Raw genomic sequence first — 27,417 nt, 5'->3', positions numbered from 1 at the left:
CTAAAGAGGAATATATAAGGGTTACTAGGTACTGCAGATCAACCATCAGAGAAGCCAAAGCTCAGTATGAGCTGGGTCTGGCAAGGGGGGCTCAGTACAGTAAGAAAAACTTCTACAGATATTTGAGAAGCAAATGCAAGGTAAAAGAGGCAATTGGACAGCTGTTGGGAGAAGAAGGAGAAATTCTGATGGAGGACAGAGAAAAAGCAGACAGACTTAATGACTTTTTTGCCTCAGTGTTCTCCCTGAAGAATTCAAGCCCATCTAGAGATGGTAGAAGACATGACAGGACACCAGGGTGCGTAGTTGACATTGACAGAGAGGTTGTGGAGAGGCACCTGGCTGCACTGAACAAATACAAATCCCCTGGGCCGGATGGTGTGCACCCAAGAGCGCTCAAAGAACTTTGTAGAGAACTTGCAGAGCCTCTGTCCATCATCTTCAAGGCCTCCTGGAGGACTGGGGATGTGCCACAAGATTGGAGAAGAGTGAATGTTATCCAGTCTTTAAGAAAGGGAAGAAGGATGACCCAGGAAACTACAGGCCAGTCAGTCTGACTTCTGTTGCTGGGAAGATATTAGAGCAGATTTTAAAAGGATCGATCTGTAAGCATCTGAAGGACTGCTTAGTGATCCGGGAAAGTCAGCATGGTTTTGTCCCTAACAGATCTTGTCAGACCAACCTGGTTTCCTTCTTTGATTGAGTGACGAGCTTACTGGATCATGGGAACTGTCGACGTGATTTACCCGGATTTCAGCAAAGCTTTTGATAAGGTTCCCCATGACATTCTAATGGGTAAACTGGAAGACTGCGGACTGGACTATAGGATAGTTCAGTGGATAGGGAACTGGTTAGAGGACTGCACCCAAAGAGTGGTGGTCAACGGTGTTTCATCAGATTGGAGGGAGGTGTCCAGTGGGGTGCTGAAGGGCTCAGTTTTGGGCCTGGTACTTTTCAATATTTTTATCAATGATCTGGATGAAGGGGTAAATGGGCCACTCATTAAATTTGCTGATGATACCAAATTGGGAGGAGTGGCAACCACCCAAGAAGATAGAGTTCAAATTCAACAAGACCTGAATACTCTGGAGAAGTGGGTGGTTGTGAACAGGATGCAATTCAACATAGATAAGTGCACAGTATTACCTCTGGGCCACAAAAATGTGAAGCACAAATATTGCATGGGGGATACACTTCTGGGCAGTAGTGTATGTGAAAGAGATCTTGGAGTAAGAGTGGACTGTAAACTAAATATGAGCAGTCAGTGTGATGCGGTGGCAAAAAAGGCAAACTCAGTCTTGGGTTGTATCAAAAGGGCCATTGCATTGAAGTCACAGGAGGTCATAGCCCCTCTCTATACTGCCCTAGTCAGGCCGCACCTGAAGTACTATGTGCAGTACTGGAGGCCTCACTTCGAAAAGGATGTGGACAAAATCAAGAGGGTGCAGAAGAGAGTGACGAAAATGATCAGGGGTCTGGAGACTGAGCCCTATGAGGAAAGGCTGAGGGCCCTGGGAATGTTTAGTTTGGAGAAGAGGAGATTGAGGGGGGAACATGATTGCTCTCTTTAAATATTTGAAAGGCTGTCATTTGGAGGAGGGCAAGGAGCTGTTCCAGTTGGCAGCAAAGAATAGGACCCGAAGCAACAGGCTTAAATTACATGCAGAAAGGTACCGGCTGGATATTAGGAAAAACTTTTTCACAGTCAGAGTAGTTCAAAGGTGGAATCAGCTGCCTAGGGAGGTGGTGAGCTCCCCTTCACTGACAGTTTTCAAGAAGAGGCTGGATGAATATTGGTCAGGGATGCTTTAGGCTCATCCTGCATTGGGCAGGGGGTTGGACTAGAAGGTCTGTATGGCCCCTTCCAACTCTGTGATTCTGTGAAAAGGCAAATGCAACTTGGAGTGTATAAGCCAAGGCATAACATCCAAATCACACGATGTCATTATCCTGCTATATACCATGTTGTTCAGGTCTCACCTGGAGTATTGTGGGCAGTTCTGGCGGACTCACTTCAAAAAGGATGTGGACAAATTGGAACGCATGCAGAGGAGAGCAACCAGGATGATCAGAGCCTGGAGACCAAGCCCTATGTGGAAACATTGAGAGACCTGGGAATGTTCAGTTTGGAGAAGAGGAGGTTGAGGGGAGACATGATTGCTCTCTTTAAGTATTTAAAAGGCTGTAAGTTAGAGCAGGGAATGGAGCTGACCACAGAGGATAGGGCTCGAAACAATGGATTTAAACTACAGGAGAGAAGGTACCAGTTGGACGTTAGGAAAAACTTCTTCATGTTAAGAGTAATACTGAAGTGGAATCAACTGCCTAGAGTTATGGTGGGTTCCCTTTCATTGGAAGTCTTCATGGAGCATCTGGACAAATACTTGTTGGGGATGCTTTACATTGTTCTGGCATTGGGCATGGGGTTGGACTAGATGGTCTATAAGACCCCTTCCAATTCTATGATTCTGTGACTAGAGCAGGCACTGCTATCACATCAGTTGATTTGCCATGGTTAATAAGTGAGTACAGGCATGGGCATGAAAAATAGTGCAATTATTCAAACCAGAAATGCATGGTTTTCAATTTTTTGTCAACCTGTTTCTCCCATAAAGATGTCATCAGGCGTAAAGTAACAGCTTGAAGCTTCGGAGTGCTTCCCAACACCTGTAGCGCACGCAGAATCTGAGCCACACAGACCTGGAAGAGAACATTGCCCTTCTGCATTCATTTACACTACACAATACACCAAAAAACCCCTCCAACAAAACACACACAAAGAAATTTAAACACAAAATGGTTACAGAGAAATTAACTTTGCAACCAATACAAAAGCACTAATAAGGCCTCTATACTATATACTGAGGACATCTACTTCCCACCTTGAAGGCTGCACAATTTAGCATTAAACTAGTAGCACTGAACACCAAATAAAACATTTTTCTGAAGTGTTTTACATAAGAATTTTTAAAAGTATTAGTGCACTGAATATTTATCCAGATTTCCTACTTTCAATGGAACGTGGACAGCATCTATAACATCACGCGGGTCATTGTACTCGGTTTCCTCAATCAAAGATAAATATTAGATTCAGTCATAATCCATTTAAGTGACAGTAAAACCCTCCCTAGAATGTTTTTGATTTTGCTTTTAGCATTTTATTGTGCTGTAAATACACATCAGTTCTTTAACCAATAGATTTTGAAATAGGATTGATAGTGGATAGAAGTTAAAAATTTTCATACTGACCTTATGAACACCCAAAGCAGGCAAAGTATACAAGATATCACGATAAAGTGTAGGTTCCAGCGGCATTCCCAGTTTAAACATCAGGACTGGAATCAGATTTGGCACCTAAAATAAAAGCAAGTGTTTCCAGTGTTAATAATGTAATTAACTGTACGGAAAGCAACAACAGAGCAGAAGGAAAAGTTCATTTTTTGTCATGTTCTCCAAACCTTCTCAACAGAATGAGCTACAAACTTAAACCAAAAAAAAACCCCTAACTCAGTCATATGCAACATTTCCTGGCATGTTGGATACTCAATACTATGCAAGTTGTCCTAATGATTCTCTCCAAAGCTCTTGTATTTTCAACTATCCCATTCTTTAATGCGTCAGTTAAGTACTATTAAGTTCTCTATTTCAAATTTGCTTCCTGAATGAAGCTCAGCTCTTAGGTTTTTTTCAGAGCTCCCCTCCTTTCCTGCTACGTTGCCTTCAATTACTGTAACTTTAGAACTTAGTAATCCTTCATTTGGTCATTTACACTGGCTAGAACCCAGAAAACAAACCATATCGTTTACTTCTCAAACAGTGAACACTTAGGCACACCTAATAGCACCGGGTTAAAACTGAATGTCTTAAAGGACCACTAAGTTCTTGGACTCTTTTTGTTCAGTATTTTGAACATCTCTGACATGTTAAAGCCCTGTGGCCTTGCGTTGCCGCAGGCCATTTTTGTCCACTAAAGCCATTTCTGTCCCATAGCCAGGTCTGAAGCCACACTGAAAATCATCAAGAAAAGAGGAATCACCCAGAACCACCTGGAGTTGATTTTCCACAACAAACTCAATTCATCTTGCACAAAAAACGAGGTTACAGATATGACGAAAACTGGCCAAATCATGTTTCTCCAAAGATGTCTGTGTGGACATGCCATATATATCTATATATGCCTGAGAAAGCTTCCTTGGAGCAGTATTAATACTCCTGGCTAAAAGATCTTAAGTATTTCACATGTCTAAGCAGCCACGATGGGCATGGATCTAACTGCATGTACCAAGTACCTGATCCCGTCTGTCAGGGAAAGTAGACTGAAAAAAATGACTACAAGTGTGACAAGTGGTTAATTTTCACCAACACAGGGAAAGATTCTGCATTCTCTGCAGCATCTGAGACCTGATCTCTGTAGGGAACTATATCTATAACTTACTCTGATCACTTTCTGATCAACGATAAACCACCTTTGGTATAGTGAGAGCCAGTTTGGTGTAGTGGTTAACAGCGGCAGGATTCTAATCTGGAAAACCAGATTTGATACCTCACTCTTCCGCTTGAAGCCAGCTGGTGACCTTGAGTCAGTCACAGCTTCTCTCTCAGCCCCACCCACCTCACAGGATGATTGTCATGAGGATAATAATAACACACTTTGAAAAACCATTCTGTGGGTGTCAAGTAGTCCTGAAGGGCAATATATAAATTGAATGCTGTTGTTATTGTTGTTGCTATTATTATCACAAAAGACATCAGAGTGACCTATAGATAGCTTACCTTCTACGGATCCCAATGTAACAGCAACCTCATCAGCTATGACCCAACTCTCCTTCCACCCCCCAGTAAGAGAATCCACGGTCCTGGTTCAACTCTTCCAGAGTGCTCAGGAATCCAAAGGATCTATAAATATGTGGGGGAAGCACTCCTAATTGATCTTTGGCAAGATAATTGATAGTTATCTTGCCATAATTCATTTTATATTTATTTATATTTATTTATATCCTTTTTTCCTCCCCAATGTTGACTTAAAGCAGTTATATAGACGATTGTTCTTCCCTCTTCCAATTTTCTTACAACAACCATCCTATAAGGTAGGTTAGGCTGAGAGAATGTGACTGATCCAATGGTGATGTGGGAATTGAAGCTCAGGTCTCCCAGGACCCTAGTCTGACACTCTGTCCACTATGTTGTGCTGACTCTTGACATTACCTAGTCTTAACTATAGCAAAGACAAGGCCCCGGTGCAGCACAGAAGAGTAAATCTAGTAGGGTTGCCGACTCTGGATTAGGAATTTTCTGGAGATTTTGGGAGTGGAGACTGCTGAGGGTGGGGCTTGGAGAGAAGAAGAGAGACACAAGTTATAATGTCATAGAGTCCCCCATCGCTACCACAAATGCAGCCATTTTCTCCAGGAGCAAAGAATCTCTGTCATCTAGAAATCAACTGTAATACTGGGAGATCTCCAGGCCCCACCAAGAGGTTGGCAACCCTAAAATCTGACATACACCCTCAATCAAGCATTGGATGCAAAACCAACAGGGACAGGGCCACGGCTGCCAAACCAGACCTAATCAACACGATTTCCTGTTATTGTGAATTTTCATTTAAAAAAAACAGAAGCAATCCTTTTGCTTTTGCTTTATAGGAAACAAAGATCTACTAATTTTTACATCTCTTTTGGCAGTTTCCCCTCATTGGTAAGATACAGAATTCTATATTAACAATGCCTCTAGAACTGCAGCACATACACAGTAGAAAAATATCCAACAATGCCTATGGCTCTGTAAAGAACAGATCTGAAAAGGCTTTCTGAGTTTTGAAGTTTCAGAGCATTTTTATTTCTGCTGTTTTAAGAGAGGGTGTGATAAGGGAGAGAGACAGCTCGGTGGTACAGCACTAGATTCACATGAAAAAGATTCCAAGTTCAACCAGCAGCATCACTCCTAAAGGCAAACCTGATGGTTGAGTGACTACTAGTAGCTGGGCAAGGAAAGAGGGCCACCTACAGACAAAGTATGGGTCACGGCATACTTAAGGGGTTTTCAATTATGTAGAAAAATCAGACAAGGTATGGGTTATGACATACTTAGGAGATCTTCAATTATGCAAGAAAATTATTTTGTAAATTTTTAAAAAAACAGCCTGATGATGAACAATCAGTTTACTTGCTCTGTAATAAGCACTGAGTGTTGAAGTCACTGGAATATCTTTTGAAGAGAGCAAAGGAAGAGAATTGACTTCTTCACGGTCCTATCAGTTTCTATTTCCTGAAAGGGGGGGGGTATCTGGATGTGGAGAGAAAATGGAATTTCACTACTCCCCACCCCGTTTCATTTTTCGTCCTCTCTTCTGCAATTCCTGGCAAACTCCCCAGTTGTTTCTTTTCATACTCCACAACCATGCCTATCAGTGGAGCAGCAAACAGGAACAAATGACAAACAAGACACATACAAGCATCTGCATTCTAGGAGGTTCCTTAGGTATGTAGAAAAACATTAGTTTGTAAATTAAAATAAGAATCGCCTCAAAAAATAGTCTAATAAGCTACAGAATGCTGAAAGCAGTGGAATATTAGTTGAGAAAGATGGAGTGGTCGGCTTTTTCAAGCCCCTTATAAGCAGGGTTTGGAGGAAATTTCTCAACACACATCACAGCCAAGATAAAGTTTTCTCCATACTGGCAGGGGAGAGGATCCCAAGTAGAGATGGGCACGAACAGCAATACGAACTAAAAAAAGCCACGAACAGCCCAATCTGCTGTTCACGAACAAGCTGTTCATGAGGCCCCATTCTAAACGAACAGGTGGTCGTTGCGAGCCTCGTTCATTGCTGTTCATCAAGCCAGACAGTCTGGCACCTGCAATCAATTCCCTTGGCAACTGGAGGCAGGGACTGCCTGAACTCTGTCTGAACTCCTGCTGTTGCCCTGGAAACCTCAATCTAAGCCCAATTTAGCTTGATAGGCAGGTCTTCCTTTCAAGTGTGGAGCTCCAAATTTGTTACAAGGAAGCAAAGAGCAGGGGGTTGGGGGAGCTCTGGTTTTGCAGACAGTGGAGAGGGAGATCCAGTTGTTGTTGGCATTTTGACAGAGAGACAGGAAGAGTGCATTGGAGCTTGAATTTTCTTTGTGTGTGGTGGGATAGGGATCTACCCACTCAGGTACCAGGGCTGTTGCCAGGCTCTGGGCCAAGCTATTATTTATTATTGGTACATTTCCTGGTGCCTACTCAGGTAGGGTTTCTGGGAGTGGTGTAGTAGGGATTTTGATGGCTGGAGGCGAGCCTCCTAGCCCCCACGAACAACAATGAACATGTTCGTGAACAAGTCATGTTCGTCAATGTTTGTTGTTCATTGTTTGTGGATGGCAACGAACAACGAACAACATGTTCAGGGTTTTTTTTCTGTTTGTGCCCATGTCTACTCCCAAGTCATCACTTGTATCAGTTGCACTTAGTATCAAGGTGAGAAGTGATATTCTCTTTTTAACAGGCCCCATCCAGAGCAGTTAAGTCCTATAGTTGTTACAGCTGCAGACTCCTCAATTTTAACCTTGGGTAAGCAAAGAGTGTGTGATCTGGTCTTAGGGTTCAGCAGTCTCACACTATGGCAAGAGTGGAAAATTCCCAGTAAATTATCCCCTGAAAATTGTTGCAGGACCACTAGTTTGTCTCATGTATTACTGTGAAGTTTAAAAGTTTAGCTTGATGGAAGGCATGATAAAGCAACACTTCTGAAGCTAAGCAGGTCTGGGTCTGCTCAGTGTCTGGGATGGGAGATCTCCAGGGAATCCCATGTAAACTGCACTGAGTTCCATGATGAGAAAATGCAAGATAATGTTAATAAATTACACATGTCCAGCCATCCTTAAGGGTGAGCAGATTTCTACAAATTGGCTTGTTTTCTCGGTATCCGGCACAGACAGGGAAATGCAAGCCCAAGATCCACTGCTGAACAAGTTTTCTCAACAGCTTCCAAAGTTTAAGCACCATGGGGGTGGGGTAGCTGTACAAAACTGGAACACATAGGACTTATAAACACTTCAATTGAAAATTGATTCCACTTTTTTTCAAGATGGGTAGCCATGTTAGTCTGTCTGTAGCAGTAGAAAACAGCAAGACTCCTGTAGCACCTATAAGACTAACAAAATTTGTGATAGGGTATGAGTTTTTGTGAGCCATAGCTCACTTCTTCAGGCTCAGGTATCTGAAGAAGTGAGTTGTGGCTCATGAAAGCTCATACCCTACCACAAATTCTGTTAGTCTTATAGGTGCTACTGGACTCTTGCTCTTTTCTACTTGTTTTTTTATAAATCTCATTTACTAAGGTAAGAGGAAGTATTTCATACTTTTTTCCAAAAGCAGACTTAGCATGTTGTCTGAGCTAAACTGCAAGAGGCTATGCCTTTTGAACAACTTGATAACTACCCAGTGCCCTTTAGCTTTAGTTCTTTTCCTCTGTCTAATTGCCTTAGGTTTGTGGGTGCCTAGTCTGTTTCATAGTGAGACATGGCAGTATGACTGGGATGGTTGCGAGTGAGTGGGTTGAGGAAGAGAAGTACGTACATATGATACATTTTGGACATGTATATCCTTCCGGAAACCAGTACCAGCTCCCACTTTCCATGGGATTATTCTGGTTATTACGGTGTTTTGTCCCTCTCTTCTAGGACAGGTAGCTCTTGAGAAAACATGTCTTAGGGAAGCACAAATCTCTGTCTTCAAACTACAGCTCTGATTTAACTGCACAACTCCATCTGTTCTAGAGGGATGTGCTCTTCCCTTTCACCTGGCCAGTTCCACCACAGCTTCTAGAGAAGAGCCTGGGCAACTCACTGTTCAGAATGATGCTTATTTTGCTTTCAAGTTTCTTCTCACTGGCAGTTTCGTGTGGGTAGCCATGTTGGTCTGTAGAAGAAGAGCAAGACTCAGGTCCGGTAAGTACCTTAAAGCTCCTTCTCATTGGCAGTGTGAGAAATCTCATAATATATCATCAGTCCATCATCACAGGTTGAGGAAAATAAGTTTCCATAAATATCTTCAAGAGTGATCTACCAGTTTTATAGAAATTTTCCTGGATTTTTTTTAATGGGGGGAGGGGATCTTCCCTTAGTAACAATTAAAACCTGATCATGATTTTCCCATTTTCTTTTTATCTTAAAAGGTTTTCAAATGATAATTTCAAATAAAATATTTAGCATAACTCCAAACAGAAATAAAGTACTTGGAAGCCAGGAAGTTCCAAAACTTCAGGCCATTCCCACAATGTCTAACTTGGCAAGAAGAATAACCATTACTTTTAACATAAAAACAAATTAAAGGTTACATTTAGCCAGGAAACCATGAAATTATACTTATGGGTTTTGCAATATCCTAGCAGCAGAAAAAATTGGATTAAAAAACGTAGTATTTCATTACATCAGGAATTTTAAAAAACTATATTTTCCTACCTTGTTTTTAAAAGGGGGAAATCTAAATCCCTTTGATCACAATTTCTTTTTGTCTTTAGCCTTCTATGCAATGTCACACCAAACCCAAAAAAGCACTAAAAGCTCACACTGTATTGTCCTTACAAAGACATATCAAGATGGTTCTTTTGAGAATGGGTTTTGGGAACTCAAGTTGTTGAACTTGGGCTACTTCCAAACGATGATACTTCATGTAGCTCTCATTGCTAATGCGAATAGAGACATTCACAACAGAGCATCCATACAGCAGTACCTTGTTCCATCTACTCCTTCATTGCCTCAGCTCCCACTGCCCCCCGTGACCATCATTCCCACCTGTGCCACCACACAGCTTTTTCAAGCATCATTGCATGATTATTCGTTCATTCATTCATTCATTGGATTGGATTGGTTTGGATTGGATTTATACCCCGCCCTTCCCACAGATGGGCTCAGGGCGGCTAACAACATTTAAAAAATACATTAAAAGTCACAAAACCATAAAATCAATAATAATTTTTAAGTCATTAAAATAGTCCAGGAGCAGGCTATTTAAACAAATATTGGGAGTAAAATGATAAAAAGGGTAGAGGTTTAATTATTTTAAAAAATAAAGATGGGAATACAAAGGAGCTACAAGATCATGAGAATAGATCTTAGTAGCATTTCCCTAATTCACTATAGATATCTAGCAGTTTGCCATTTTTTAAAAAGACCCGCCAACGTCTGAAGTGGTGCGGAGGGCTGAAGCAAGGAAAATTACGTGAAAATGGGCAGGATCTTCAACAATGTACACTGTCCCACACACATGCTGTTCAAAGCCTCTCTGACTGTGGCCCTTCCAAAAGGATTGTATTACACCAGGTTTGGGAAAGAGCGTATCAAAGCAAGAAAACTTTTGGAAAATGATCAGATGTCACGTCAATCCCCATCTCAAGCCATCCTCTAATACAGATGCCAAACCAGAACATAACCTTTATGTGGAACTGTCCTTGTTATTTCTCTGGAGAGAAAGTACATCTGTTTTATCATTGAAATTTTAATGGTTGTTTCGACTGAGGTTTTATTTTAGTGTACAGATTTATTGCTTTTAGCTTGTTGAGGATCAGTCATCTCAAACAAAAGAGGAGAGGGTATACATTGTTAACTTTATAAATAAAACACATATGCATGAATATTGGTCAAGCAGCCAATGTGCTGGAAATGTTACACATATATCTGTGTGTATACACACATATACACATATATGCAGAGGAGTTAGCCGTGTTAGTCTGTGGTAGCAAAATCAAAAAGAGTCCAGTAGCACCTTTAAGACTAACCAATTTTATTGTAGCATAAGCTTTCGAGAATCAAGTTCTCTTCGTCAGATGCATGATACAGAGACTGGTCAAATATAGAAGAGGAGGGAGGAGAAGAGGAGGAGAGAGAAGAGGCAATTAGGGGGGGAGGGTGCAACCAAAACATTCCTTTGTTTACATATACATAACATTCCTTTGTTTACATATACATAACATTCCTTTGTTTACATATACATATACATATACATATACTAGCAAAGGAATGTTTTGGTTGCACCCTCCCCCCCTAATTGCCTCTTCTCTCTCCTCCTCTTCTCCTCCCTCCTCTTCTATATTTGACCAGTCTCTGTATCATGCATCTGACGAAGAGAACTTGATTCTCGAAAGCTTATGCTACAATAAAATTGGTTAATCTTAAAGGTGCTACTGGACTCTTTTTGATATACATATATACATATACATACACATACACATGTATAGTGTGTGTGTGTGTGTGTGTGTGTACACATACATACGTATGTACATACGTACATACGTACGTACGTGTGTGCGTGTGTGTAATGTGTGGATATATGCATATATGTATATATGAGTGACAGAAAGAGAACAAATGAACACAAACCAGCCAAGTGCTTTCCCTTACAGGTACCTACTTTCATTTCTTGTATGAAATCTCTGAAGCTTTTGCTCAAAAATAAAGCAAGTAACAAAAGCCACCCCATAATTTAATGCGTGAATAAGGCAGAGTTAGGTTCCTGCCAACACTAACTGAGCATTTTGTCTTCATCAGTTTTTTCCCCAACTGTTTTTGAACAGCCACCCTTCAGATTCATTAACTCTCAGTGCACAGAAACACACTCAGAAAAGCTGCTGAATGTGTTGCTTAGCAACACAGCATTTTCCATCCCTCGTCATCCCCAAAGATTCGGCAGTTAGGTCAACCCTCCCTATTAGGTGCCCGACAAAAGGTTTACCGATTCATCTTTTTTTAAAAAGAAGAATCTGCATTTCAAAACAACAATCCAGAATCTCTCAATACAGTCACTTTTAAAAACGGATTTACAGCTGCGCTTGAGATTACTGGCCTGTATCAAAATCTGATACTTCATAAAACACAACTTTTGTGCACATTTAGCTTCTGCTGACAAGTTTGGCATTTCATTCAGCAACATCTCCATACGCCAATTTTTCTAAAAAAAAAAAAAAATAATAAACTGGCTAGGAAAAAGAAATGTATTTTCCTCTCTCCTTCTTGCTCAATTTTTATATTTAATTTTAATAGCTGATCTGCAAAATGTCTCAATATTTAAACTCGTCTTCTTTGATTACACGGTTAAAAGAGAAATGTTTTCAGTACATCAGAAACTTCAGGTTGATTTAGATACAGAATAAAAATTGCATCAATAATTAAATCTTAGGCAAAACAAATACGGAGGAAAAGCAAGCATAATTATAAGGGACCTTCATCTTAAAACAATAACATTTGATAAAAATAGCAGATTATAGTTCTTCATGACCTTTGCAGACCTTTTATCAAGCACAATATGGTAAATTGTGAGAATCTAGATACCAGGTTGAATCCAACCCTTATTCTATTACTCCGCTGAGCAAAGTTTATTTATTAAAATATTTATAGCCCACTTTTTCTTTTGGCTCAAGTTTGAAGACTTCCTCCAAAAAGTTGTTGAAAGATGCCCAGTCTTGGCAAGTCTTTGAGACCAGGGAGATTCATAGTATGCTATCATAGTGATGCAGTCTTCAAGGTAACTTGTCTTAAGGCTCGCTTAAGTTGGAAGAAGGCTCCTTAAGGCCAGAAGAAGGCTACTTGGAGGATGGTTGGATCTATCACATTTTCTTCAAAAGCATTCTGATGCTGGTATAGCACATATTCCCATTAATCAATCTGTAATGTTGTACTCCATTCAAGATTGCTTTCTCCAGCTAGCACATCCATTGTTCTCATAATTGCTATATGGAACACAGCTGCCTACATTTCAGAGGCACCAACTGAAGAGCATTTTTGACAACACTAGGAAACAGCAATACTCCTCCTCCTCCACAGTACCATCTTCTTCAAACTTGTCCAAGGCAGAGTAGGCCCTCACGTTACACAGAAGTACTCTTTGGGGGCAACTTTTCTGAAAATGGCAAATCCCAGCAAGCTTATCCATGTTCCTGCAGCAATGCTCTACCATTTTGCGGAGGCCAGTGCTTATTATAAAAGCTGTACTAAAACACAGAAATGCTGTCAAACACTTAGGCCCATCCATCAATTGTGAAGCCAACCTGAAATGTTGTTGTAAAGCTACTAAAAGATGCCCAGACTTGGCCAAGTCTTTGGGACCACGAAGACACTGCATGCAATAATACTGATGCAGCCTCCAATGTGACTTTTCTACATGCCCTTGCGACTAATGTTCCAAGGAGTTTATCATGGCCTTGAGTGGAAGATATGGGGCAGTGGCAGCCTCTTCTGCCGTTTCATTACCACCATTGTCCTGCTGCCCACACAGTCTACCCTGGAGCAGCCAATGCTCTTTCTCACTTCCCAGCATCTTTAAGGGCAGTGTGGTTTGCCATGCTATCTTTAAAGATGCCTGGGGAAAAAGGAGAGAAGGTAAACATCTGCTGGTAGTCCCTGGCCCCAGGGAGGCTCGGCTGGCCTCGACCAGGGCCAGGGTGTTCTCCATCCTGGCCTCGACCTGGCAGAACTCTGTCAGAAGATACTCGGGCCCACCAAGATCTTGTATCTTTTTGGTGGGCCTGCAAGGCAGAGACGTTCCACCAGGCATTTGGGCAAGGCCAGCATTGGATCTACCTAATCAGCCTCCCTGCCAGTCTCCTCCTAGCAGGTGGGCCATATGGTCATCTGCCTCCCATGCATGAGTAGTTATAGAATACCAACCCACACCTCCACCTTTCTTATATGGTGTGCAGCGAAAGTGAAGGGGACCCATCTGGGATACTGAAATTTATGTTTACTGAAACCTGATTATAGCATGTTATATCCATAGACGTGATTTTAGTGTTTTTATCTTTTGCATTTTTATTTATTGCTGTAACCCTCCCTGAGCCTGCTCGCGGGGAGGGAAGGCTAAACATTTAATAAATAATAATAATATAATAAAATAACTATCAATAACTGAGTTACGGGGCTCAGCAGACTCTGTTGAGGAACCAGGAAAGACTGCTGCAGTGCTACTGGAACAAAATAAATGCAAAACTTGGACAAACGCTGAAAATCGAGAAATAATGAAATGTTATTATAAGGCAAATCCATCTGCCCATGGTTTCCAGAAAAGAATGATGCAAAACTGGAAAGAAAATCACCCAGACTGTGGCATAACAGAGCAAAGAATAATGGATCAAAGACGGTTCATTATTCAGAATAAAGTTTTCACAGAACTGAAATTGCAAGAATTGGAGAAACTGGCAAAAAAAGAAACAACAAAAAACAATGACCAAAGAAGGGAAAGCATCATGGCTGAACAGGCTAAAGCCACAGCGGAAGAACAGGCTTTACCTGAAGTACAAGCCATGGATCAGCCTGATAATAATGATCTGAATGAACAGCAAGTGTTCTGAAAGAAAATTTTTTGAGTCATGTTAGCCAAAGCAGTTAACAACAAAGACTGCCTATAATTCACCAAATACAAAGAAAACAAGTGGAAAATTTACTGAATGTAGCCAATGAGGTCATCAATACAATTCCAACCAACACATTAAAAGAAACAAATCAACTTATGTACAGTACAGCTGCTAAAGAACTCGGCTACAAATTGCCAAAAAAGAGAAAGCCTGGCACACAAAAATGGAAAATCCGACTGGAAAAGATTAATAAACTGAGATATCAGTAACCTGAAATACCTGAAAGATGGAAAACTGAAAAATGAGAAGATAGGATATGCCAAGGTATGATTTGGAAAGGAAAACAATTGCTTAATTGCAATTAATTTAATTTCTTAAATTATAGAAGGACTAGAACAATGGGTAACAGCAACAGCAAAGAAAATAGAAAGATATGATGGGCGAATAAAGCAGTATAATAAAGCAGAAAATTTGCAAATTCGAAGCAATCAGCGACTATTCTATAAGTCACTGGGAGAAAATGCAGTGCAGAAGAACATCACCCCATATGAAGAAGATGCCCTGAAATTTTGGCAAGAAATTTGGGAAAGCCCAGTAGAACATAACGGAAGTGCCCCATGGATTAAAGGCATTAGTAAAGAATTTAAAGGGAAACAGATGAATGATATGGTAATCAGGGCTTTTTTTCAGCAGGAACGTGGGGGAACGGAGTTCCAGAACCTCTTGAAAATGGTCACTGGGCTGGTGGCCCCGACCCCTGATCTCCAGACAGAGGGGAGTTTAGATTACCCTCCGCACCACCGAGCGGCGCGGAGGGCAATCTCAACTCCCCTCTGTCTGGAGATCAGGGGGCAGGGCCACCAGCCATGTGACCATTTTCTCCAAGGGCAACCGAGTTCCACCACCTCTTTTCCCAGAAAAAAAGCCCTGATGGTAATAACAACTGAAATGGTTGCTAGACAAGCAAAGAATGTGAAGAACTGGAGTGCACCTGGGCCAGATGAATTGCATGGGTTTTGGTTAAAGCAGCTAACAAGTTTTCATCAACCCATGGCAGTGCAATTCAATGAAATGCTTCAAAATTCCACCAGTGAAGAATGGCTTGCAAAAGGCCACACATTTTTGATTGTGAAGGATGAAGAAAAAGACAATGAACCTGGCAACAACTGCCCAATCACATACCTTCCAACAACATTCAAACTTTTCACAAGGATATTAGCGACATCAGTATATGATTATTTAAGGGAAAACAATATGTACCCTGTTGAGCAGAAAGGTCAAGAGACACTAAAGATCAACTGCTAATTGACAAAATGGTTCTGAAAAATTCAAGAAGAAAAACTAATTTTCTTGGCATGGACTGGCATGGATTGACTATAAAAAAGCATTTGATTCATTGCCACACCGTTGGATAAACACCTGCCTGGAAATTTTTGGAATTGGCGAAAACTTCAGTCTGTTCCTTAAGGAAAATATGTGAAAATGGAAAACCATACAAATGGCCTATGGAGAAGAAATTGGGGAAGTTTGTATCAAAAGAGGTATATTTCCTTGTCGCCTTTATTATTCAACATCTCATTAATCCCCTTAACAATGATCCTAGAGAAAACGAAAATGGGCTATTATATTTTTGATCAGGCTGGGAAAATAAACCATCTCTGGTACATGGATGATTTGAAATTGTATGCAAAGAGCCCCACTGAACTTGAATCATTGCTTAATATAGTGAAAATGTACAGTGATGATATGCAAATGAAATTTGGCTTGGACAAATGTGCAGTACTCTCCATGCAACGTGGAAAAGTAAAAAAAGATTGACAGAATAAAACTTGAAAATGGTGCCATTATGAAATCATTATCAAGTAATGAAAGTTATAAATATCTTGGAATATTAGAATTAGGTAACATCCTGCATATGAAAGCAAAAGAAATGACTCAGAATATATCAAAAGAGTACGAAAAATTATCAAGTCAAAATTAAATGGTGGAAAAACAATCAAGGCCATAAATACATGGGCGATTACAGTGATCAGATATCCAACTGGAATAACAGATTGGACTCAAAGCAATTTAGAAAAATTGGATCAAAAACGCGAAAACAAATGAACATGCATCACTCTTTACACCCGAAATGTGACGTTGATAGATTATATTTACCACAAAAAATTGGTGGAAGAGGGCTGTTACAAGCACATCAGGTAATGGAAGAAGAAAAGAGAGGCCTGAATGATTACATCAGTAGAAGCACAGAACAATTACTTCAGGTTGTAAAAACAGAATATATTAAAAACAACCGAAACAAAGGCTGAATACAAGAAGAAACAGTTTGAGAATAGATTAAATGGCTGGAAGAACGAACCCTTACATGGGCAACATCTAAAAAATATTGAAGGAAAAAGTGACAACAGCCTAACTTGGACATGGTTGAAGATGGGTACAATCAAGAAAGAAACTGAAGGTCTGATCTACGCAGCACAATAACAAGCATTGCAAACGAATGTTATGAAAGCCAAAATTCAGAAAATCAGTGAAAATCCAAAATGTCGACTTTGCCAGGAAAAAGATGAAACTGTGTCCCACCTTATTTGTGAATGCAGCAAAATTGCACAGACGGATTACAAAGCTAGACATGACAGGGTTGCAAAGCTGATTCATTGGTCATTGAGTAAAAAGTATAATCTGCCAGTATCAAAGAATTCATGGGAACATCCGGTGGAAAAGGTGCTAGAAAAAATCAAAAAGCTTGACTAATTGACATTGCAATTCCGGGGGATGCCAGAGTTGAAGAAAAAGAACAAGAAAAAATGATTAAATATAGAGATCTGGCAACAGAAACCACTCAACTATGGATGAAGAATACAACAGTAGTCCCCATTCTCATCGGGGCACTGGGAACTATTTCGAAAAACTTCGCAACTTATATGGAAAAAACTGCAGCTTTCTGATATAACACCTACAGAACTGCAAAAGATGGCGTTACTTGGAACAGTGTACATTTCACACTGATACCTGGCTGATACTTAGGCCTCTGGTGGAAACTTGTATCAGCTCAGCAAGGCCAATCAATGATAACATGTGATCTTTATTATTGATTGTGTTGTGTGAAATTTTAATAATAATAATAATGATAATGATGATAATAATAATAATAAGCTGCTTCAGAGTGCAAGGGTGGAGGCAGTCAGAAGCAAAGGGCTGCACTTCTTAGGGGGTGAGAGGATTGTTTAAGTTTCCAAGGCCAGTGTGTACCTGAAAGTGACTGGGACATACCACAGACAGTAGAATATTGTCAAAGTTGCTACCAACATCTGTTGAAAAGCAACTCACCATGGTATACATCAAATGGAAATTTCCAACAGCTAATAGTCTTCTAGAGCTATCCTGAGAATATATAATTGTCCCAAAACAAGGATTGCATTATTCATCTTGCTTTGTAGTACCTTCTTTTTCATAATAAAGAAGGTACTACTGAGAGCCAGTTTGGTGTAGTGGTTAAGAGTGCGGGACTCTAATCTGGAGAGCCGGGTTTGATTCCCCACTCCTCCACTTGAAGCCAGATGGGTGACCTTGGGCTAGTCACAGTTCTCTGGAGCTCTCTTAGCCCCACCCACCTCACAGGGTGTTTTGTTGTGGGGATAATAACATACTTTGTAAACCGCTCTGAGTGGCTGTTAAGTCATCCTGAAGGGTGGAGTATAAATCGAATGTTGTTGTTGTTGTTGTTGTTAATTTTATAAGAACACATACCATTAAGTCTTCACTGGACAGACTTACTGGTGTTCATGTCTGCCTGTCAAAGAAGGCACGGTGTGTACTGGGACACTGTCTAAAACTCTAGCATGTTCAATAACTAGTTCCTCCGCTGTGCAGATATTATATGTGATTTCACAAAAAAACTTGTTTAAAAATATGTTCTTACAAAACACCAGAGTTCAGTCTTGAAAGCATTTACAGATGAAAATTATTTCAGGGCTCATAAGTCTTAGAAATCACAAATTGCTACTTTACTCTGCATAGAATTGCATTTCTAGCAATTAAGGCACTAAGAATGTCGTCACAGGACTTCATTCAGCAACAACCTTTCTTATGGTTGTTGTGGGTTTTCCGGGCTGTATTGCCGTGGTCTTGGCATTGTGGTTCCTGACGTTTCGCCAGCAGCTGTGGCTGGCATCTTCAGAGGTGTAGCACCAAAAGACAGAGATCTCTCAGTGTCACAGGGCCGTGAAAGCCTTCGACAATACATCGAACCTTTCTTATCTCTGGTTCTCGGTATCAAAGGCACAGACCAGTGTGCTTTTCAGTCAACAAACCCAATGTTTATTTATTTCCCTTTTTAAATTCCCAAATTTTTACCTTAACAAGACCATTTGCTTCATCGTTGCCCCATTTTTTAGGCCGCTGTACATAAGGTAATTCTTCAGATGAATTTCCCAGAAGGGTGTCATTTACCAGCCAAATATTTTATTCCTGCATCTGAGGTACCCTATAAAAGGGTGAATATCCTCCAGAGACTCATAATCCTCTAATAATGGTAATAGATCTTGTGTTACAATGCACAAATGACCCCTCAGTCAAACAATTTAATTTTTCCTCTTGTGGCACGGTCGGATTCACGCATAGCATAACAGGAGCTTTTTTTTGCACAATTCATCCAATTAGGAAGACTATATTCGTTCCATGAAAAGAACCAGCCAGTGTGGCATCAATGGCCACTTTACTTAGGTCAAGCTAACCACATGCACACCAAGGATTACTATACATCCTAGCATGATGTTCCTGAGCAGTATTCCACCATCCCTTACCTACCAAGATGCATTTAAACAAGATCCACCACATTATCTTAACCTCAGACTACACACAGTGCACATATCTCTCACTGAAAGTATCCCCATCTGTTAAGCAGCAGTTGGGCTTCACTGTAATGCACAGGTTTAACTTCTGCCTCTGATAAGGATTCCCTGTATTAGCTTGGAATCAATGATGCATAAATCAGAAATGAACGCAGACGAACAGTGCAATCCTAAGAAGAGTTACTCCAGTCTAGACCCACTGAAATTAATGAGCTTAGACTGGTGTAACTCTGCTTAGGATTGCACTGTAAGTGTAGTTCCATTTGAGCACGATCTTCTGCCAACACCTAGTGCTTTCCTTCCTGTATCTTACAGTAGCCAGAAATTGCTTGCATAACATCTTGCACAAGTGGAAAAGTGGTTCAAGAAACAGGAGAGGATATGTTTAATTTAGCACAAGGGAGCAGCATGAAGGGTTTTTTTTTTCTTCACTACCACCTGAGTAAAGACCTTAAAGATCTTATGATGGATGCAAGCCATTGTCTCTATGAATCACTTACAGCACTGTTAAATGGAAATGATGGGAATCCCAACAAAACACATTCAAGTGCAAATGTAAGCAGAGCTAAACCTTTCTAAGCCTATTGACTTCAACGGACTTACAAGTCTTTTTAACTACATTGCAAATAATGTAACCAATTTTTCAAAACAGAAGTGCTTTATAAAGAAGTAGCACACATGTGCGTGCGCACACACACACACAAACACACACCCAAAGACAAGCCAACAATTAACACTTTAAAACGGGGGAGGGTGGGGAGAAAGGTCTAGTATGATACAACACAATGAATCCGTCCAATTTGCTTTTCCATCATAACATTCTATTGGCTTTAAAACTTAGCCACTATTTAATCATCCTCCTGCATTGGCTTCACTGGAATTCACACCCTAGGATTGCCACTCAACAACCACAATGACAGATATATACTTTGCTGTGGCAGGCATGGCAGCCAATGCTAGTGCGGTATAGTGGTTAGAGCGTTGGACTAGAATCTGAGAGACCCTGGTTCAAATCCCCATTCTGCAATGGAAGCTCGCTGGATGACCTTGGGCCAGTTATGTACTCTCAGACTAACTACCTCATGGGGTTGTTGTGAGAATAAAATGGTGGAAGAGAGAATGATAAAAGGCACTTTGGGTTTCCACTGGGGAGAAAGGTAGGGTATAAATTAAGTTAACAAACAAACAGTAAAAATACTTTTCCAGTCTTGTTACCTGTCTGTAAAAACAAGCAATACTCCCAATGTGTCATGTATACAGAGACAGAGAGTGGCCAGAAGAATCTGCTCAAGACTCATACCACATTGCTTGCTCCACAATTACTTCATTATATTGACTGGTAAGAAGACATCAAGAATCAGTTGCTTCACCTTCTTTGCAAAAAAGATTTACCATTAACCAGGGCTTTTTTTCTGGAAAAAGAGGAGGTGGAACTCAGTGGGTTGCCCTCAGAGAAAATGGTCACATGGCTGGTGGCCCTGCCCCCTGATCTCCAGACAGAGGGGAGTTGAGATTGCCCTCCGCGCCACTCAGCGGCACGGAGGGCAATCTCAACTCCCCTCTGTCGGGAGATCAGGGGGCGGGGCCACCAGCCATGTGACCATTTTCAAGAGGTTCCGGAACTCTGTTCCCCCGCGTTCCCCCTGAAAAAAAGCCCTGCCATTAACCAAAATAAAACCACTTTTTTGTTTCAGGATTCAGAAACACATTCCCACTCCACATGGACTTAATCTTTTGTAGATGTAAAAATAAATTCTGGTGAAAGTTTACAGAATACTGAAATGCTAAACGAAAGTAACTCTGGTTATTGTGGGTTTTCCGGGCTGTATTGCCGTGGTCTTGGCATTGTAGTTCCTGACGTTTCGCCAGCAGCTGTGGCTGGCATCTTCAGAGGTGTAGCACCAAAAGACAGAGATCTCTCAGTGTCACAGTGTGGAAAAGATGTTGGCAGGTCATTTGTATCTACTCAGGAGGGGTGGGGTTGAGCTGAGTCATCCTGTAAGAGTTTCCCAGGGTGTGGAATGCTAATGGCGGGAGGCTTCACTGTATCCTGAGGAGGTTCTTTTGCATATGGATTGGTGCTTGATGTGCTAATCTTTTTTGCAGGGCTATTGTCGAGTATAGAGTGTTTTGTTAGCCTGGTGTTTTTCAGAACTGGAAACCATGCTCTGTTCATTCTTAAGGTTTCTTCTTTCCTGTTGAAGTTTTGCTTATGCTTGTGAATTTCAATGGCTTCCCTGTGCAGTCTGACAAAGTAGTTGGAAGTGCTGTCCAGTATTTTGGTGTCCTGGAATAAGATACTGTGCCCTGTTTGAGTTAGGCTATGTTCAGCCACTGCTGATTTTTCAGGTTGTCCAAGTCTGCAGTGTCTTTCATGTTCTTTTATTCTTGTCTGGATGCTACGCTTTGACTCAGCTCAACCCCACCCCTCCTGAGTAGATACAAATGACCTGCCAACATCTTTTCCACACTGTGACACTGAGAGATCTCTGTCTTTTGGTGCTACACCTCTGAAGATGCCAGCCACAGCTGCTGGCGAAACGTCAGGAACTACAATGCCAAGACCACGGCAATACAGCCTGGAAAACCCACAACAACCATCGTTCTCCGGCCGTGAAAGCCTTCGACAATACATCGAAAGTAACTCTAATATTTCTAACAAGACGCCTTCAGTATCTCAAAACCATCGTAATTCTCACATCTCCTGCAGCATGCCTGCTTTCAATAACTCTATCCTAAGAAGTTCTAGGGGGCATACATAGTTCTCCTCCCTTCATCCTGCCTGGGCTCCTCCCTGCACGCTGACTGTGCAAGAACTTTTAAAGAAAAGTTAGGCTAGGCTGAGAGACGATGATCAAGATCACCCAATGAACTTCAAGGCTAAGAGAAAATTCAAATCTGGGGCACCAATTCCCATTCCCAGTTCAAGATTCTAACCATAATACCACCACTAACTCTCAAAGTTCTGTCTGAAAGTTCTACCTTAATGAGGTCCATGGCACCTAATTCCAAGTGCATGTGGATTCCTTAGCACAAGCACATTTTTTGCATCACATCTCAGTTTAATTTACATTTACTTTTTAAATAGTTGTCGGCTATTTTCAAACCAACTGTTTCATACACAGAATATTTGCTACCTTCAGAAATTACTAAACTACCTTACGGCTTCTTCTTGAATTCAGCAGGAGAGCAATGGAATAAGATGGGCTTAAAATCTAAAAATCAGTTAAATTTTCTAAATTCATAAAATCCACTGTGATATCTTTGAGCATATAAAAGAAAATAAAAAACAATATGGCAAAATCTGGGGCCTTTCTGACAACTCGAAACTCGGCCATGCAACCTCTCAGTAATCCCAATACCTTGGGTTCATAGATCCAAGATGCATTTTTATAGCAGTCACTATGGTTGACATATGGTCAACCTATACGCTGATCCATGACTACGTAAAACATTTACAACAGTCCTTCACTGGCACCAGGCACTCTATGGTTCCTTCCAATCTCTCTCTTCTCCCATTACCCAGCCAAGAGAGCAAATTGTTTGAGATCTTCTGTTGGAATTTAAAAAAGGCAACCCAAGCTATTGAGGTTGAAAAGGAAATTCCCAAGCTCCCCGTTTCTTGTAAAGCAGTTTCCAATTATCTGCTTTGAATTAAAACAATAAAAGCATTTGCAGACAGCTTTTCCCAGAGATAACAGCAAACTATGATGAGATTCCCTAGTTATCATTGTTTTGGCCCTTTTCACATTCTGAATACGAGTTATTTTTATTGTAAGAAAAAAGATATGAGAAAATTAAATAACAGTGGTCAACTGTAAGATCTGTAAAGAAGTGGTTTTCCTCCTAGTATTAACTTTTGCCGTTCTTTGTAATACACGGTACATGAACAGTTATTGTAAGAATATTATTTTTCCTCCTGCAATAATTTTCAGTGAGTGATTGAAAGAAATAGGAATAAAATTATTTCGTTCACGCCAGTAAAGCATTTCAATAGAGCCATTTCCATGTTTTGGAGCCCTCCCCTTCTGCCACCACGCTCCCCACTTGTACCACACTTTCCCATTTACCCACTTATGCATTCCCCCTCTACCACCTGCGCTCCCAATTGTACACACTGCCTGCACACCCTTCCTCCAGCAGCTACAGTCCCAGCCACACACACCAACCAATGCCGATGGAGTGCTGCCAAACACCACCCAGATGCCAGGACAGTGCATGTGTAGACAAACCAGGGGCTGCACACAGGTTGGGGTGTGACAGCAGTGGGCCACAATGAGCCGTGGGCCCAGCAGTCACCCAACTTTGCCGACTCCTGACACCAGCGTGCATTTAATCATACAATCATCCTAGTAAAATGTTGCCAATTTTCTCTGGTTGCATTATACTCCTTGTGAACTTTATGGCATTCTAATATATGATATATGGGGCAAAATTCTGATATATGGTGCAAAATCATCACGCCTGTGCGCCAAGGCCACTAAGAGAAAAGAAAAGCTGGGGAGGGGGAACTGACTCTGGGGTCCTCATTGCTCAGTGTCAGGTCTGTTGCCCACTGTCCCTCCATACTGTTACCCAGCCTAAGATATGTTGCCTCTTGCACCTGTTCCCTTGTTGCTTTCCAGATTCCAGGACGGTCGAGCCCTTATCTCAGATGGCTCACCGCAGCAGCCTTGGGACAGCTCCTTCCATCCCGCTACTGATTATGTTCTGCTGGAAGAGCTGGAGGGGTGGGGGACATGTGAAAGGGTTGATATAATGTATCCTGCACTCAGTGCGTCATTCTTAACAAGAGACCTGTGTACAGCCAGACGCCTTTAATTGCTTCTGTGTAACCTATGGACATATGTATAGCGAAGCCTATGATATCTCAATAAAGACCCATTTACTCAAGAGAGCTTGGATTTCTTGCTGCAAGGGTTGGGAGTCACCTTCGACATATCCTGTCTTCCACAGACTGACACTCAGGGAAGACTGAAAAGACGCAAATGAGGTATGACTGAAAATTCAATAGCTTCATTACCAGGGAAGATATAAGGACTGCATAAGGTTGTGTGAGCATAAAATTCGAGGGTACGGGGGAGCATGTGTGTTGCCCTGACCTTCTTGCAGGAAGGGCGATTAAAATGTGTGGACAGGACAGGGAGCTGCACAGAATACATGAAGATCACTAACTATTATCCTACCCATCCTAATCACCAGTCATGTGAAAGTTTCAAGTGGGTAGCTGTGTCGGTCTGTAACAGAATCGGGTCCAGTAGCAAAGACAAACAAGATTTTCAGGGTGTAAGCCTTTGAGAGTCAAAGGGGAAATCTTGTTGGTTTTTAAGGTGCTACTGGACTCATATCCAGTGATGTGAAGATTTGTTTACAGATGGCGTTTTGGCTGGGTCTGGGTGGTGTGAGTAAGGCCCCACAGGAAATTTTTGCATATAGCAACTCTTAGAAGCCCTGCTGACAGCTGATTTACATTTACATGAATATGCCTGCTTAGCTTTCATATACAAAAGCTTCTTCAGATGAGACAAATAAGCCACCATCAACCCGCCCTGAGCCTGCTTGCGGGGAGGGCGGAATATAAATACGATAAAAATAAATAAGATAAATAAAACCTGACATTGAAGCAAAGGCACATTAGCCAGGTCTGTTCTGAAAAGTATGTCTGCATACATAGGACATTGTGCTACAGCCATTGTCCCATGTGAACAAGCCAATCTGCTTGCAAATTTGCTATTACACAACAATAGTGGAGCAGCCAACAATGTGCAGCTTCAAGGTTTGTTTGTTTTTTAAGAAAAACAATCAAGAAGATGGAAAAATGCTTGTTTCTGCAATCCTAGAAAAGGACGCTGGGCATGAAAGTGACAAACAAAATGATCTTTCTGTTAAGTTCATCATATACAGCAATCTAAGCAGTGCTCCAAAGAGAAAAGGGCATGAAATGGATGCAACATCAGATGAAGAAATAAGGTTACCAGCTATTCCGTAGTTCTTAAGATGTCCTGTTGGCAGACTTCAGAGAAAGTATACAGGACAACTCCAGGTCTTCAAAGCTTAGAAGTCAAAACAGTGATAAAGCCTCTTACCTGTATCTGTCTGAAAACTACCAAAAGCCACAGCTGATCAGAAGTGTTCCCATCTCACCCACCGCAATTACAGAAAGAGAATAAAGGTGAGTTAGCTAGTAAAAAGTGAGTGGCAGGCCAGATTATCAATCTTATCTCAGGCTGTGTGCTAATATCAGTGGCTATTGCACTACCTCTGAACTAGAGCAATCACTTGTGAGTGGATTGTTTCGCCCACACAAGAAAATCTAATCTCCAGTAACTGCTAATATACAATTTCCAGTCGCCTTTTTGAGCAAAGATCTTCATTTGTACTTGCTCAGCTTTTTGAAGTCCATGAGCTTTCTCCTTCTCCGTGTTTCTCTCTTGCTGTCACACACTTCCTCTTGTGTTGCGGCCTGGACAGAAAATATGGTCTAGAGGCCAAAAAAGCCTTTGGGCAGTATTAAATTTATACCCCATGATGCTAGTACTAGGTCCACTAATATTACAGTGTAATTCTCAGCTGAGTTACTCCAGGCCCATCGATTTCAATAAGCTTAGACTGGATTGACTCTGTATAGAAGTATCCTGTTAGTGTGAGAATTTATTCAGTCCTTATGGTTTGAATCTAGGAGAGAGCTGCTGGAATTAGGGTAGCCAACTGTGACTTGGGAAAATCCTGGCGATTTGGGAGCAGGGCCTGGGAGGGCAGAGAGCTGAGCAAGGATGTAATGCCATACAATTTTCCCTCCAAAGCTGCAAATTTCTTTAGGAAATCTGGATTTTGTGTGGGTGGAAAGGAGGCCTGGGTAAGAGCTGTAGAGATGGAAATTATCACATACTGATTTTAAACATAGCCAGTAAAATTTTGACTATAGGTCTCTCAAGTTGTTCTTACCTGAGATGAATCTGCTTTGGCTATTTCTGTGGTGGCAGCTAGCACACTACGAAGGCCAGCACCATTCTCTTCAACAAGAAGGTAAGCCAGCAGAAGGAAAACATGGACAGGGACTTGACTTGTAACAGGAAGCAATGATTTAACAGAAGATAACCAGTCGGGCACAGAAGACTTCTCTTTCATAAGCAGAAGGATCCGCCATGTAGTATACAATGAGCCATAAGCACTGGTTATGGGAAAGAATTGCACTGAGAAGACCTACAGGACAGGGAAAGACATATTAGAAGCAAATCTTAGCTTCTTAGCCACCCAGCATTCACATAAAGCCCTCTAATTTCAAAACAAAAAAAATTAATATTAAATTGTTTCTCAGCAATTTAGCTAAAGAGCACAAGAACCTGACACCATCTCATTACAGTGAAAGCTTTCTTCTTCAGATAAATTACTGACATTGCTGTTGATAATTATAGCGTCATTTTCCGAACAGAAAGATACAATTATACTTATATTACAGACTTCTTCATTTCATAAATGTCAATCATTGTAGTAAAAAAAACCCTAGAGTTCTGCTGGCAAAGTTACTACTAGGTTCAGAGCCTCAGGGAATTTGGGGGTCTCTCCTCTGCTAAAGTTATCTGAAGTGCCTGAGTGTAAAGAACTATCCTGTTCATGTAAACAGAATCCTTTGAAAAATAGATCACCAGCACTCTTAACAAATTATATTTGTGATTTTCAAACCATTCCGCTGTTACCCCTCCACACACACAATAAATGTACGTGCAGCTCCAAGACTGGCCAATAACTCCCCCACAAGGCTATTCTGGTGTGGGAAAATGGCATGGGAGAAAGGGCAGATGCGCCTCCTCCCTCCATGATGTGGTTCCAAGCTGTAGACGTTTACAATGCCATTCCCAGAAAATGCTGATCAGCTGTGGGAAAGAGTTGAGTCCAGGGAACCAGTCCAGGACCTAACTCGCTAGAAAATGGAACATGCCGTTTGACCTGGACACTCCAACCTTTCTGAGCCTGCAGGCACCTTTGGAATTTTTAGATGGAGTGGTGAGCCACATTCCAGGTGAATCCAGAACCAATACCTCCCTCCTCACTTTGCAAAAGTATCACAGAAGGGGAATAAAGAGAAATAAGAAAAGCCCAAAGGGGTGGAGGAGGGAAGGAGCAAGAGAAGAGGTGTAATGTTTTTCCATGTAAATAGTTTGCGTGTTTCATTTCTGCTAATAAACATGGAGTTACTTTGTAATGTACGTTACTATCTTTTAAAATGCAGGCCTTTGAGGAA

At 41.2% G+C, this 27,417-nt stretch overlaps 1 protein-coding gene across 1 annotated transcript in view; it reads right to left on the bottom strand.

Annotated features, from left to right (window-relative positions):
* The window catches only part of FOCAD (focadhesin), a 183,450-nt gene that overhangs the window by 116,586 nt on the left and 39,447 nt on the right, over nt 1-27,417 (bottom strand). The window contains exons 11-13 of the mRNA XM_054987115.1: nt 26,121-26,378; nt 3,250-3,354; nt 2,599-2,700 (exon numbers count right to left, since the gene is read on the bottom strand). Of these exons, the coding sequence (XP_054843090.1) occupies nt 2,599-2,700; nt 3,250-3,354; nt 26,121-26,378 (465 nt within the window). The remainder of the gene's footprint in view (nt 1-2,598; nt 2,701-3,249; nt 3,355-26,120; nt 26,379-27,417) is intronic.

This window comes from Eublepharis macularius, chromosome 8 (genome assembly GCF_028583425.1).
Source record: "Eublepharis macularius isolate TG4126 chromosome 8, MPM_Emac_v1.0, whole genome shotgun sequence".
In the NCBI taxonomy this organism is placed as follows: Eukaryota; Metazoa; Chordata; class Lepidosauria; order Squamata; family Eublepharidae; genus Eublepharis; species Eublepharis macularius.
This window is presented reverse-complemented; position numbering and strand designations above follow the sequence as displayed.